Here is a 16,823-nt window from a genome sequence, read left to right on the forward strand (position 1 = left end):
AGAAACACACAAGATCTGATAGAAAGAGGCAGCAATTCACATCCTGCAATTGACCATGGACTTTGACTACCAGAAGATTAAAGGTCAGTTATCTATAACCAGCTTCTGAACCGCCCTAATCATTTTTTGCTTGCAGAAATTTACAGTGTTGTCGTGTTGAAGTAACAAAACGCATTTCTGGCGGTTTCAGGACGTTGTTTACTTGCTTCATCTGAAGATATACAACAAATGCAAATGTTTTTAAGCTATAAAATGTCCATATTTATTTTGATATCAGATGCAATTGTTATTTTGTCTTAATTACACATTTTATGTATTAGTTATTTTGTGAAGGTCTTTTAAGTTTGCTATAAAAGGTAAAACATTTGCTGCACAAAACGAAAATACTAATGTACATAATATTCTTTTATCATATTGAATAATTCTCAAAAACAAATGAACTGTCTCTAACTAGGCTACATCACATAATCTTTGGCGGTATAGCTACAGGGGAATTTGCCGTTGACTGGAATGTTTTGAAGTTTGTGTTTGTTGCTCGTGTCACTGGGTGTCTAATAAAGAACGTGATATTTCCGTTCTGAGCCTCACTGTGTTTGGCATTCGATATTTAGATATGTTATAGGCCTATACTACACCCAGATAAAGTCTCACTGTCTGTTTGATTGAGTTGGAATAAAAATAGCCTACTTTAAAAAGGAAATTAACATCGGCTCAAAGGCAGGAAGCGTCACAGTTGAAAACAACTGTTAGCATAATCCATTCTATTTCAAATAAGTGGTTTAACAGAGCAATGAATATGTTCACAGTATTTCTTTTTTTAAAATTTATTTCCTTATTATTCTTCCTCTGGATAAAAAAATAATATTTTAGTTTGGCTGGAATAATAATAAAATATTTAAATAAATGCATTGTCAATATTATTAACTTCCTTAAGATATACATTACCCCCCAGATTGGTTACAGAATAAACCACTTTTTGTTTAACTAGTTTTAGAATTACCCAATAAGCATTTTAATCACAATATAAGCTTAAAACTGGTATCTTGTAAAATATCATGTGCTGTCGCCATGGAAAAAGTATTGGAAATTATTTGATAAAACTATTGTGTATATGGTTTTTTGTGTGTGTCTTCAACAGTAGGCCTATAAGAATCTTAAGAAACAAATTGGTGAAAAAATTAAAAGTGATTTTAGGCTTCTATTTTATAATTAAGAACGGCCTTTGTTTTGATGCTAAATAGAAACAGGTTGATGCAACATTTATGTGGATATTGAACGACGGTGATTTTATTCATGTGCATGCTTTGTCTCAGAGTCTGCATGCTGTTTACCATGGTGCACTAAGATTTATAACTAGTTTTAAATGCCTTACTCATCATTGTGTGTTCTAGGTTAGTCTGATTGGTCCATTCATAGGCTCAAGCATTGGCGTATCTTTGTTTACTAATCTATCTGGTTTTACTCCCATCAAATCTACAGAATTACATTTTTTAAAAACCTGTCCTTAGCTATGGCCTTCGGTCACAGGATATTTATGTACTGTCTTTTCTTAAATTGCGGACTGAGATGGGGGAAAAAGGCTTTTAAATATGCAGCACTTTTTGCATGGAATAATCTACAAACAAAGCTGCAGTTTAAAGAATTGATTTTACTAAATGTTTTTTTAAAAGAGTATGATTTGTGAAATTCAAACACAGGCTTGTATATATAGATGCTTGAATAGTTTGTCAGAGTGATTCATGTTAACTGTCAATTGTGTTTTGTTTGTTGTCTATTAGACCTATGTGACATGTATACTGCCTAATCTTGGCCAGGATGCATTTGTAAAAGAGATTTTTAATCTTGATGTGTCTTTCCTGGTAAAATAAAGGTTATAATAATAATAATAATAATAATTATAATAATAATGATAATAATAGTAATAATAATAAAGAAAAATAACATCAAATTCAGTTTCTTTTTACTTTTATTTTGCTGTTAATGAGTTTTTCACAAAACCATCTGGTTTAACAATAAAGTCTCGTACATAAAGGATTATTTGCATTGCTGCACAGTAGGCATGGGATGATAACGGGTTTTAAGGTTTACTGTGGTTTTGAAAATCAAGGTTTTAAAACTGTTAAAATTTTCTGTTATACCATTCCTCGGGTATTTGTAAATTTTTTTAGGTGTTTTTTACGACTATTTTATTTTATGAGATTTTTTAGGGAAACAGTATCTCCAGCAGATAAGAACCCTCCACATCAAAAGCTACTGGTCAATCCATGATTCAGGAAACATTTGAGAAACAAGTTGCTTAAAACCACCATACAAGCATGCTACTTGAACAGTGCAGTTACTTACTTTATAACAAAGAAAAGTAAGATATCCAAAGATACCTTCTTAAGTTGTAAAGAAATCTGTGTTTTTGAAACTAATGAAGACAGCAAGATAGTCAATGACTTACAGTTGAAGTCAGAATTATTAGCCCCCCTGAATTATTAGCCTCTCTGTTTTTTCCCCTAATTTCTTATTAACAGAGAGAAGATTTTTTTCAACACATTTCTAAACATAATAGTTCTAATAACTCATTTCTAATAACTGATTGATTTTATCTTTGTCATGATGACAGTAAATAATATTTCACTTGAATTTTTTAAGACACTTCTATACAGCTTAAAGTGACATTTAATGGCTTAACTAGGTTAATAAGGTTAACTAGGCAAGTTAGGGTAATTAGGCAAGTTACTGTATAACGATGGTTTGTTCTGTAGACTATCGAAAAAAATATATAGCTTAAAGGGGCTAATAATTTTGACCTTAAATTTATTTATTTATTTTTAATTGCTTTTATTCTAGCCGGACTAAAACAAATAAGACTTTCTTCAGAATAAAAAATATTATCAGACATACTGTGAAAATGTCCTTGCTCTGTTAAACATCATTTGGGAAATTTTCAAAAAAGAGAAAAAAAATTGAAAGCGGGGGCTTATAATTCTGACTTCAACTGTATATTAATTATTTAGCCTGACATATTTATTGTTACAAAATATTTAAAATGTTAAAATAAAATATACCTTGTTCAACGGGAAAAAACCTTTGTTGTTTTTTACCCAGACATTTAAAAACAACAGATTTTAAAGCAGTAATACCATATTGTGAAACCGTGATATTTTTATCCAAGTTTGTCATACAGTCAGAATCTTATACCGGCCTATGTCTACTGTACAGATGCTGAATTCCAACAGAGAGAAGAGAGACTGGGTGACTTTGCTATCCACCATCCAGTCCCAAAACCCCGTCCATCTGTAGCTACAGAAAATCATCTCACTCCCAAAAAACCTCCAGTAAAACCCCGGCGGAGCATTAAGGGTCGTCCCACAACACAGCAAGAGGCTGATCAATTAAACCAGGGCCAGCAGAAGGAAAATGAGGTAAATCTGTCATAAAATAGACTTAGAATAGAATGTTTTTCTTTAACATAATTTGGATGTATTAATTTTTGGGCTATGATTAGGCCCACTCAGAGTCTGTGCTTGCAGAAATCCGCAGATTTCCCAGATTTGTTGCCCATCAATGCGTCTATTTATTGACTAGTGTATTTAAATGTGTGTAAATTTATATTTATTAAGTTTTTAAATTAATTTCAGTAATATTATTGCCGAAATAAAACAAATAAGACTTTCTTCTGAAGAAAAAATATTATCAGACACACTGTGTAAATTTCCTTGCTCTGTTAAACATCTTTTGGGAAACATTTAAAAAAGAAAACAAAATTTAAAGGGGGGCTAATAATTCTGACTTCAACTGTATATATGCATTTGAGGTTTTAAAAAGCCTTCAAATGTACTCAAAGACTAAATACGTCTATGATATCACATCCTCAAGACATAATCACTTCTGTCAGCGGTTCTATTACTTTCTCTGAAGAGTTGTTTGAAGCAAAGAAATAGGAAGTTGGTCAGTTCACCTACAAAAAAACAGAGCGATCGGTCTTGCAAATATAATGTGCACATTTCAAAAATATATCCAAGCCTTTTTGTAAATGATATAAATTTGAGATTATTAGCCATTTCAAAGCAGAATGGACTGTGATTGGTTGTTTTTGTTTTTCATCAGCTGGAAAACAAATCATTCTGAAAGTGATTTGAAAAAATGTGATCCTCTTTATCATAGCATCATATAATATTATAATGATTATGTAAACTTTATAGTTATCATCACTGAAGTGAGTAGGTCTTTAGAGTGTCATTGTATTGGATTTAAAAATAGTCATTGTACATAAACAAGAAGTTAACACTGAGCAACTTCCTTTTTAATAACAGAATTGTCACAGACAGTTTTAAACTCTACATTTGAGTTCTTCATCTGTTTTGCTGTAATTTGTTGATAAATTAATAATTTATATAATCTAAAATATAATCACCTTTAGGAATGCCAAGGCCTAATTTCAAATAAGGGCATTTGTGTAGCTTAGATTTAAACAGCATGGAAACGGAAATAAATGGGGTTGTAGAAATGATTTTAACTCAAAAATGGTTGACAAATTCTACATTTTATTACAAAGAAATTGGAGGTACATGTACTATATTTAATTAAACATAATCTTTAATAAAAACAAAACAAAACAGTTTGTTCCCCCCTTTATTCACTTTTAAGTTGTTAATATTGATGGGTGGGGCGAGGCAGTGGCAAAGTAGGTAGTGCTGTCGCCTCACAGCAAGAAGATCGCTGGTTCGAACCTCGGCTCAGTTGGCGTTTCTGTGTGGAGTTTGCATGTTCTCCCTGCCTTCGCGTGGGTTTCCTCTGTGTGCTCCGGTTTCCCCCACAGTCCAAAGACATGCAGTACAGGTGAATTGGGTAGGCTAAATTGTCCGTAGTGTATGAGTGTGTGTGTGTGTGTGTGAATGTGTGTGGATGATTCCCAGACATGGGTTGCGGCTGGAAGGGCATCCGCTGCGTAAAAACTTGCTGGATAAGTTGGCGGTTCATTCCGCTGTAGCGACCTCGGATTAATAAAGGGACTAAGCCGACAAGAAAATGAATGAATGAATGAATGAATATTGCTGGGTCCAAACCTGTACTCATTTGAATTGAGAAAATCTTAATATTTGATTTTTACTACTTTTTAGTCAGAATTAATTACTTTTAAATCAAAATTTTTCATGAGATTTGGCATGGGAATTAACAGTAGTATCACAGCACACTGGTTCTGTATCGGACTTTACCATTTGTTGTTCTATTTTGGAATCTGATAGCTTGTTTGAACTCAGAAAACATAATACAACACATACTAGAGCAGGGGTGTGCAAACTCAGTCCTGGAGGGCCGGTGTCCTGCATTGTTTAGCTCCAGCTTCCGTCAATACACCTGCCTGGAAGTTTTAGTATACTCAGAAAGAGCTTGATTAGCTGGTTCGAGTTTGGGCACCCCTGTAAGAGTCCAATGGGGCTAGAATCTGAACTACATCTCTACTATAGAGACATACATTAAAGTCAACTGTAGAATCCAGAAGAAGTGTCTGAGGTATAAGGCCAATTCATGAATGCTTGTCCTGCAGCTCACATCTCCAAAGAAAGTAGGTATATTATGAAATACTTCAACGTTCTATCTTTTTGTTCTAAAAATCTGTCAAATATATATTTTATGATTGCATAAAACTATTTTTTATATAAGTGTTCCTTATATGCCATTGTACTGTTTCTGTTTAAGACGGCGGTAAAGCGAATAGATCCTGCACTGGTTTTGGGTCCCCCGAGGCCCCTGGAGGCTCTGTCTCCATGTCTGCGTGCGAATACTTTGCTGTGGTTTGAAAGAACGCAGCTGCCTCGACTGCAAACACCCGGACAACCTCTGCCCTGTTGGCTCCATGGTTTCGCTACACGCAGGTTACAGCCACATCTAAATAATTTTGCAAAAAAAAAAAAAAGAAAGAAAAATAGGTGCACAAGCAAAGTTGCATGCACACAGATGTTAAATGGTGTCAAAAACAAATATGGTTTACATGTTCACATAACCTGTGTTTATCTGTCTCACTCAGGGAAGCGGAACAGCTGCTACAGGATAAACCACTAGGGTGTTTCCTGTTGAGACTCAGCGAGTCAAAAATCGGCTTTGTGCTGTCTTACAGGTACTTTCATTAAAACAGCGACCTGAAAAGAATTTTGGATACTAAAAACTAGCTAGAGCTAACTATAATTATAACAATCACTGTATATATATATATATAAATATATATATATATATATATATATATATATATATATATATATATATATATATATAGCATCCACACTATCACTCAATAAAGCTTTGATAACTATAAGCAGTCTACGACAGTTTTGTCGCCTACCACTTTAAATATTTGCACTCTTTAAAGCAGAGTGGATTCTGATTGGTTGTCAAAGTGTTTACTGTTAATTCACGTAAAACAAATCCTCATTCAGTCTGTCATTATAGTTTTTTTATAGAATTAGATTGATTAATTAATCTTTATAGTCCTTAATATCATTTTTTCGAGTGTTGTTAAAGTTAAAGCAGCTTACCTTTTGATTATTATGACAGATGTACAGTTTTGTTCAATAAAAATATTCTTGAACAAAATTTAGACCAACTGTTTTTCTGAATGAATGAGCATTTTTTTTAAACAAATCAGTTGTTTCAGATCAGAACAAGTTATTCAGTGACCTATTTTGCATATATTTATAGTGCAACATGCTGCTAACAAAATGAGTCTAAAAAATATAATACTACTTTTTATAATAAAAACAATATTATTATATGTATAATTATCAATATCATTTCATAAACTGTAGCAGCTATGATAAGAGCAACTATAAAAATGCTAGACATTCAAATTAATATTATATATATATTTTTTGCCTTCTGCCACTTTATTTTTTGTTCTACAACACAAAATCGATTAAAAATCTATGGATAGATATACCCAAAATTAACTAAATGCCATGTTTAACCACTGTAGGCATACATTAAAGTCAGCTGTAGATTCTAGTAGAAGTGTCTAAGGTAAGACAAATTCATGAATGCTGAACTGCTGTTGTTGTCCTTGAGCTCACATCTTAAAAATGATCAAAAGTTCAAATAGGCATTATCTATAGAAATACACAGTATATTTGAAGTGTAAACAACCCCATTTATACCAATAAATAAAATTGATCACATCAAGTGTCATCTGTTTCTTTTTTTTTTACTTCATGCAAATTTCATGGGAAAATATGGCTTGGCACTTATTTTAAAATACAACTACATTAGATAGTTTGGCTATGCATTGTGGTAAACTATACGTTGGTGTCTTTTTAAATAGTATCTATATCTGTACCATCTCTTGTCTCACTCATTCTTTAAATAACAAATGCATTACAAATCCTCAGAGGTGAGGACCGGTGTCGTCATTTCATCATTGAAGAGGAGGAGAGTGGAGCATTTGGTAGTGTGTATCTAATTGCTGGAGAAAGCAGCCATCATAAAAGCCTGGAGAACCTGATCAGCTACTACACCCAAAATCCTGTGGGGCCCTTTAATGAGTTGTTGACTGTGCCTTGTACGCAGGTGAACACTTTTTTCCTCTCACGAAAATTCATTCATTCGTTCAGTTTTCTTCGATAAATAATCCCTTATTTATAAGGAGTCACCACAGCAGAATGAACCGTTAACTATTCTGGCATACGTTTAATCAGCGGATGCCCTAGTACTGGAAATCTGACTAAAATTCACAAATGTACATAATTATATACAGTACTTTTCACTTATATTTTATGTTTTTTTTTTCTTGATATCTAGCCTTATGTGGGCATTGAAGAGATTGAGAGATTGAGGAACAAGGAAACAGAGGTAAATGGGAAAGCAACAGATCAAGAGGAGAAGACCAAACTGCCCTTAGCCATTGGTCCAGCCGTTTTAAATCAATTACCCACAAACCCACCCAATCAGATCACATCTGCTACAGGAGAGACTGTGCAGTATGCAGCAATAAGAAAGCCACTGAAAAAGACTCTCTCACTGCCAGAGTGCAAGTGTGTAGCTGAAACAGCGCCTCCTGTCCTGGAAGTGAGTCATTACATTAAACTTTTTCTCTCACAATGGGATATGTGCACAGCTAGTGTTTTTCAGCCAGTGATGAACTTCCGGTGAAGGGTTTATGTAACTATTTTCAATAATTATAAAAATATTTTCCATAATGTTCCTTTTACAGTATCTAAGTTGTGATGTATTTTAAACATATTTTGGTAAATAGACTTAAGCATCGATTTGGCTGTTAAAGCACAAAAGAGACAAACAACCGTTTAAACCCAGGTGGCGTCTTTAGCAACAGGTCAGCGCCAAAACTCCATTTAAAATACTGGGGTAAAATTAATTTAATGACATGATACGGAAAAACAGAATTTAATGCAGTGCTTCTTGTTTGGTCTGATATCCACTTTATATTGTATCCCAGCCAGGCAATGAAGATCCCTGATTTTTAAAGAAATCAGATCTTAAACGTGGCGATTTTGTATGGGATGACAATACACCGTAAGCCCTGGGGCTGGCTGACTGAAATTAAAAGTCTTTGTGCATAAACCCCATTCTTATTTGACATTTCAAAAGATAATAAAACATTAAAGATATTTTAGGTAGATCTTTCAGTCATATTTTTTTACATAATGAAATACATCCATGTATTAAAGGGATAGTTCACCCAAAAATGAATAGTCATAATTTATTTACACTCATTTCAAACCTCTATTAGTGTCTTCTGTTGAATACAAAAGTAGATATTCTGAAAAATGCTGAAAATGTGCGATCAATAGCTGTGTCTCATTTCAGAGGCTGCATCCTCAGAAGGATGCATTCAAAGGGTGCTGTCATCGACGACTGTCTCATTTGAAAAAAAAATTGAAGGCTACTTCAAATGCAGCCTCCAAATGCATCCTTCGTTTCCCAGAGAATGAAGGATACAACTGGTGGACCCTTCGAGGCCTCGAACATCCTAAGATTTATTGCGCGCTGACAACTCAGGACGTTTTTAAAAAAAGACTCAGGATTACAGTTTTAAAGAGCCCCTATTATGCATTATAAATGGTCATATTTTGGTTTTGGAGGTCTCCAAGAACAGTCTGATATGCATGCAAGGTCAAAAAACACTTTCATTGTCTTGTAATTTGCATTTCGTTTTATCTAATTATCACAACGACTGCCATATGATTTGTTCAGCGATTTATTTGTTCCCAAACCCTTTCTTAGTGCGATGCTAATCTGTGTTGATTGGTCCGATGATCCAGTCTGTTGTTATTAGTTGACTGCGTTCAGCTCGAAACAGAGAAAAAATGGCCACCATGGCTTATCAATAATTTTAAAGTAGCCAGAGTGCAGAGAGTATGTGTCCAATGCTGGAGTGTATTAAAGCAATGCAGTTAAACACCTGCATATTGCTCTACTCTTAACCATGACACACATTCAGTATTAATCCACACAGCAGCAAAAGCTGTAAATTTTTGAAACTTGACTGCTGCACATGTGTTGGCACAGCTGACGGTGGCCATAGCAACAACAAACTGCAGAGTATTGCGAGCTCACAAACCCATTTAAATCTGTAAAGAAAGTGACAACATGGTTTTAGACACGATATGAGAATATAAAGAGTTAACCAGATACACTAGAAGCTACGTGGAGTGGTTATAAGTAACAAAACACAATTAAATACACATTTTGCAAGCTAGAGAAAACAAGGAGGCAACCATTTTAATCACACTTACTTAGACTTGCACTCTCAGAAATATAGGTACACAAGCTGTCACTGGGGTGGTACCTTTTCAAAAGGTTTTTAAAACCATATTTGAAACCACCAATAAAATGAAATGACAGCTGTTTCTTAAGTTTCTCTTCTAAACATCTGAATCAAACAAAATCGGCATATTTTAGTACCATAAATATAAAACCAAAAAGCTTTTGTTTTCAAGAGCACTTGGTTTATTTAAAAATACAGATTTCAAGCTTTATCTGGATGAATTTCTTATGTCTGTGAAGCTTATGTCTGAAATAAACACAGCTTATGACTTTCACAATATTTGTTTTCCTGTGGAACTCAATGTTTACAGATTTTCGGCTTTTTTCAAAATACTTTGTGTTCAACAAAAAAAAGAAGATATTTATAAAGGTTTGGAACCACTTTAGGGTAAATGAATAGTGATTAAATAAATGTTTTGGGTAAAATACTCCTTTAAAGGTGCCGTGAAGTGCTTTGATATGTGTATTTTTATTCAATGTTTGACGTAATCTCAACTGAAAAAGATGAGAGGGTAATAACTCCATGGAGTAACTCCTTCCCTTAAAAAAACAGCCAATAGTGTTTAGTTTTTATCACAGCTCTGCCAGTGAGAGTGGTTGATCTCAAGCACATCAAATGAAAAGCACATAGATATATACATTAGATGTCGCTTCCCTGTTGTTGTCTATAGGAAGGAATGCGTCAGTAGAGCCGCCGTTTTGGAACAGGGTAGCGCTCCTTTGAAATGAATGCAGGACCAAAGTACCGTGGAGGACTGTGAACATCCAAAGCCAGAGATATACACATATATCTATGATCAGGAGTTTTCCTGGATGTTAGCATGCAATTATTATTATTTTTTTTTTAATTACGAAAATTATAATTTTACATCACTTTTCTACATTGATGGATCAGTGATCGCATTGGCATTCCTGACAAAAAGCGTGTGTTTGTGTGTTCGGAACTGTACTATCCGCTCTCCCTGTTAAATTTGATCTATTCCGTGTCCTGAAACACACCCCTGACGGACGGGGGGAGCGATTCGTTTGTGAATAAATCTCCATTATGAACGACTCCTTCACTAGCCGACAATAGAACAAGTTTCTGGCACCGCAGCATCTCGTTGTCATATTTCTTTTGCATTGTTTTCTGATTTTATTCAACAAAACTAGCATAAGCCGAGTCTTTAGTGCGAGTTGGAGCTACTTTGCCTTATGGTGAATGCAGTAAGAGATTGTATTATCATTAATAACATTATCTGTTTAGCACAAAAGTACAGAACATACAAAAACGTAAAAAAACTTAATCTTACCTATGAAATGTTCTGCCTTTGTGCTTTGTTTTCTTTGTTTGCTCGTTACTAAACCCGTAGACAGCGTTAAAGTCCCGCATCTTCACGTAATAACACTGTCTTGACTAGTGCGGTTGAATGACAATTGTCCTGGGAGCACTGTACCAATGTGGCGGCTCTATTGACGCATGCTCAGGGTCCCTATGCGATATCTAGTGTATATATCTATGTGAAAAGCCAATTAAAGTGCCTTGAAGGGGCGAGGCATGTCAGATACTAGACTGCATTTAATTGGTCAAGATTTGACGAGAAACTGAAGTGACAAGAAAAAAAATCGTTGATTGAATTATGTGGAAGTGAAAAACTGCAAGCTTTGGATGTTTTATATTTGATTTTTGGAGCACACTAGCTTAGAATAAATAAGAAGAAGCTCCAAAAACAGAATGAAACTAACACCTAAATTGTTTTATTATAATTTCATGGGACTTTTTATACCTAGGTGTTACTGCAATACATCCACAATCTGAAATATTGTCATGTTTTTTTTTCTTCATCTATGTATATCTTCATAGACTTAATCTACATTGTAAAAGTGCTATAGAAATAAAGATGACTTCACATTTTTATTTGTAACTTCAAACTCTAAACTCTTTTGCCTCCATGTAGAATGGCACTGCTGAGCCTGCTGAAAGACCCTCAAATCCTAATTTAACTGGAGATCAAGCTCATACTGTGGACGCCCCATATGCTAGAGTTAAAAAACTTCCAAAAGCAGTATCAGAAAATACCTCCAACATAAGCACCGACCCTGACCTACAGGGAGCGACGGCAGCTTTCACCCCTCCATCCATCCCAAACTTTGACTCAACAGCAGACCCCAAATACTGGCAACTGGAGCCCCTGCACACCTATGAGGAGACCCCGTTCACACACAGCCGCCCAGAGGACATTGACTGCTATGCTGTGGGGTGGAGAAGGCAAGCGAATGAAGATGCAGGTAAAAAAAAAAAAAAAAAAAAAACATGGTCACACTTTATTTTGATGGTCCGTTTGTTGAATTTAAGTTTCATTGCTTCTACATGCCAACCAATTCTCATTAGACTAGAAGTAGACTTCTAGGTTGGGGTGAGGGTTGGGGTTAGGGTTAGTGTAAGTTGACATGTACTTGCAAAGTTTCTTAAAGTCAGTTAAATGTCTGTTGAAGGAGCAGTATCAACAGATATTAAGCAGACAGTCTACTAATACTCAAATGGACCATCAAAAATAAGGGTTACCGAAAAGATTTGAAAGAAAATAAGCATCAGAATGTACCACAACTTATTTTAACTTGAATTTGTGAATTGAATTTTAAAGAACGAACAACGCAAGACGAGGCAGTGGCGCAGTAGGTAGTGCTGTCGCCTCACAGCAAGAAGGCAGCTGGGTCGCTGGTTTGAACCTCGGCTCAGTTGGCGTTTCTGTGTGGAGCTTGTATGTTCTCCCTGCCTTCGTGTGGGTTTCCTCCGGGTGCTCCGGTTTCCCCCAAAGACATGCGGTACAGGTGAATTGGGTAGGCTAAATTGTCCGTAGTGTGTGTGTGTGAATGTGTGTGTGGATGTTTCCCAGAGATGGGTTGTGGCTGGAAGAGCATCCGCTGCGTAAAAACTTGCTGGATAAGTTGGCGGTTCATTCTGCTGTGGCGACCCCAGATAAATAAAGGGACTAAGCCGACAAGAAAATGAATGAATGAGAAGGAACAACGCACCAACTGAAAGGATATACATTTTAGGATTAGCCCACCTGAAAATGAAAATTCTCATTTGGTTCCAAAACCTTAATAATTATTTAGTTTGTAACAAAGTAAATATATTTTTGGCCCCTTCACTTGAAGTTTGTCGACCTTAAAATGTACAAATGTTCATAAATAGATGCAAAAATAAATCCAATGGAATGTTTTCACTTTCGATTTCACTTGAGAGGTAAAACTCTTCACTTTAAAGTCACATTATGAAAGATTTTATCATTGAAATATCCCCCCCAAAAAACTCTAGAGCAGTGTTATATATATTGCTATATGTTGTTATTTTTTGCAAATGTTTTGAAGAATGTTCAAATCTAAAGAATAAGTATTTTAACTAGTGACACTGACCCTGTGTCAACGTGCTAATGCCGTCATCCTATAATGGTGAAAATACATACTGTGCCTTTAAGATAACAATAATTATACATTGAACGTATTCAATTTTAGCCTCGTGCAACACCCAATGAGGTTTATTATTGCATCATGTGGAACATCTGAACTTTCCCTGGAACCAAGGAAATTAGCTTAATTTCAACAAGCTGGGTTGTGCTCTGTTCCACTTTTAGACACGCACTTGCAAACTCCCCTTTCCTTTGTTCCCCTCCTCCATTTTAAAGTGTATTTCCCCTGTTTAAATCAATGAGGGAAATTTACATGGACATACCTTCGATCCCTTGATTTTGACAGAGGGAGCGAGTCGCCTTCATGTCCACTCCAGCGTCCCAGAACGCAACACGGTTGTGACGTAACAACACTGTAGTTCCCAAGTGCTCAAAGGTATAGGGCATTCCATTTAAACCCATTCAGATGTTCCACCAGTAGTGGATAATTGTGTGATGTAATGCATGTTGTACATCTGAGGAAACAAGATGAAGGGAAGTTAGCAAGTGAAGGGCATAAAAAATTAGACTGGAATGCAGCACAGGTGTGGTTAAGCTTCAGTTTACCTTTACTGATCAGTGAAGAGCAGTACACACAGTGCGTTCCAAATGTGATACAGTCTATCGCTCTCAGTAGGGATGCAAAATCATGGCCGCCATATTGAAGTGTTGATCCAAAACCAAAGTGCTTAAAACTAGCCACTTTAAAGGGTCCTTTGGAATGAAAGATTTTGAAAATACAACTGATGGACACTTCGGGCCATCATCCTTTGAGCAGGGTCGCTGTTTGGTGTCACACACTGCACATAATTCAAAGGTGCATCCCTATGCTCAATCCCTACAGAGGGACATTCTGAATGGAACCCAGTGGTAATCTGTTAATCACATAAAGTCATTGAGTCTCTTTAAAAGACTCTCACCATCTCAAAAGATTAAAATGTTATAGATTCCTCATGGATATAGCCTTTTTATATCTATATGAATGAGTTTTTTGGGGGGGAGAGGGACAAAAATCTGTCATATTTGATTCAGGTTTGAATGGCAAAATGGTGAGGAAATGTTTTACTTTAGAATTAACTACTCCTTTAACTTATACCTGTAACCGTGCATTCACACGAGGCTTCAGTGTCAACGCTTGACAGAGGGCAACTCTGAAGTTCTGACGCGATCGTCATGGCAGCTTCAGCCAATAAAATTAGTCTGCAATCGGTTACTGTCTAAGCTGGGGTATTTGCATAAAGTGATCTGATTGGCTGCCGCTTCCATTGGTGCTTGAAAAGTTCTGCAGCGAGCAACGCCACTGAAGCAGTGCAGACAGACCTACAATTCAGTTCGGCAACGTTTGACGTCACCTATTGAAAGTGAATGGGAAGCGTTGACACCGACTCCTCGTGTGAATGGGGCGTAAGACCTCAATCACCTGAACCTCCCTGAACAAAACCAACCATCAACTCTTCTCTACCCCACAACACACAACTACCTCAAAACATTATGCAATTCTGGGTGTTCCTTGCACAGGTGAGTAGGCTTGACAAACCACCTGTAGCGAACACACTCTATTATCTATGTCATTTTTTATCACACAATTTCTTCTGATCACTTAACATCTCAAAAAATAACATTCATTCATTCATTTTCTTTTCAGCTTAGTCCCTTTATTAATCTAGGGTCACCACAGCGGAATGAACCGCAACTTATCCAGCATATGTTTTACGCAGTGGAAGTAAAATAAATAAAAATAAATAAATAAATAAAAATGTATGCATTTATGAGGTGAGCTCAGGCAGCCCGGTGGCTCAGTGGTTAGTACTGTTGCCTCACAGCAAGAAGATTGCTGGTTCGTGCCAGTTGGCATTTTCTGTGTGGAGTTTGCATGTTCTCTCTATGTTCACCTGGGTTTCCTCCAAGTGCTTCAGTTTCCCCACATTCCAAACACATGCACTATAGGTGAATTGAATAAATTAAATTGTCCATAGTGTATGAGTGTGTGTGTATGGATGTTTCCCAGTACTAGGTTGTGGTTGGAAGGGCATCCGCTGCATAAAACATGTTGAAATAGTAAGCGGTTTCATTGCATTCTGGTAACCTCTAAAATAGAGACTAAGCCGAAGAAAAACGAATAAATGACTGAAGTGAGCTTCACACAAGTAAGTGGGCTTGACAAACCACCTGTAGAAACAATCTTTTCTCTAAAAACAAAATAAACAAAATGTCCCTTCTTACTGATTCTCTGAGCACAAACTGTTCTTAGTATAATTAGCACTTCTTGTGTGTATTGCCTCTTCTTGTTAAATCGCTGAATGCCTCCTCAATTGTAAGTCGCTTTAGACAAAAGTGTCTGCTAATTAAATGACTTCATGTTAAGGTAAGACATTGTGGAAGTAAGCTGTTTGCTGTTTTTATGTTTCCCCCAGTAAACCTTCTAAAGAATCATGAATATTCGGAAGTGAACATCAAGGGTGCTCAAGAAGGCAACGCTGTGCCCAGACCCGGACCTAGTCTTCCTCTTAGACCACCTCCAAGATCTACTCATGGCCCTTTGCGACCGGAGATCACAGCACAGGTAAATATCTATAAAACATTTGAATGTGTTCAATTCTGTAGAGCATATTTAACCTGTTCTAAAATAATAATACTTTTGTTCTCTCTCTCTCTCTCAGAGTTTTGGTGTATCCCCAATGATGGCTCAGCCCCAGTACTCTGGTTTTCATCATTCAGATCAGCCACGTCTGGATGCTTCCTCCAACTCCATTTATGAACAGATTCCAGAAAGATCTAGACCACCTCTGCAGCCCCTAAACCCCAGACGCTGACCTCAAGACTGTATAGATCTCATATATAATATGAGATTATATATATATATATATATATATATATATATATATATATATATATATATATATATATATATATATATATATAATCTCATATATAATATGAGATTATATATATATATATATATATATATATATATATATATATATATATATATATATATATATATATATATATATATATATATATATATATATATCAGACAACAGCACATACCAAAATTATGCATTTGTGACACAGGACCACAAAACCAGTGTCATATTACTCCATATGGGTATATTTTCCTTTTATGACATCAAATGAAAATGAAGGTAATATATTTTGTAAATTTTCTATTGTAAATAGATTAAAGCTCTAAAACATTGGTAAGAAGTTCATATAAACAGCTTAAAAGGCAGATTCTAGATATTCAAACAGTGTTATCTTTGCCAAATATTTTTTCACATGCAGACAATTGGAAAACCTATTTATTCAGCTTTCAGGTGATGTAGTTTAAAAAAAAATGACACTCAAATATAACCTGTATATACAATTGTACATGCATAGGTAACACTTTGCAATAAAAGTACATTAATAATGATGTGTTAACATGTAAAGTAAACATTACTTTGATATGAACTAATGATGAGTTAATGCATGCTCTACTCATGAACTAACTTTAACTACAACATGACTCACAGGAGTTCATGTGTGAAAAAGGCTACCTTAATTATTTGTTAGTACATGCATGATAATCATTACATAAGATTTAAGCTAATTCATCACCTTGGAATTAGGGTTTTATCTGCGTTC

At 35.5% G+C, this 16,823-nt stretch overlaps 1 protein-coding gene across 1 annotated transcript; it reads left to right on the forward strand.

Moving 5' to 3' along the window:
* On the forward strand, positions 1-16,123 carry si:ch73-109i22.2. The gene is made up of 9 exons (XM_087295496.2): positions 1-83; positions 3,211-3,413; positions 5,692-5,867; positions 6,020-6,109; positions 7,371-7,548; positions 7,780-8,046; positions 11,703-12,033; positions 15,611-15,759; positions 15,857-16,123. The coding sequence occupies exons 1-9, from the start codon at positions 56-58 to the stop codon at positions 16,007-16,009; spliced, it is 1,575 nt and encodes a 524-aa protein (XP_087151622.1). The 5' UTR covers positions 1-55; the 3' UTR covers positions 16,010-16,123.
* Positions 16,124-16,823: the final 700 nt, after the last annotated feature.

The sequence above is a fragment of the Danio rerio genome, chromosome 19, assembly GCF_052040795.2.
Source record: "Danio rerio strain M-AB ecotype USA chromosome 19, GRCz13ab, whole genome shotgun sequence".
NCBI classification, from domain to species: Eukaryota; Metazoa; Chordata; class Actinopteri; order Cypriniformes; family Danionidae; genus Danio; species Danio rerio.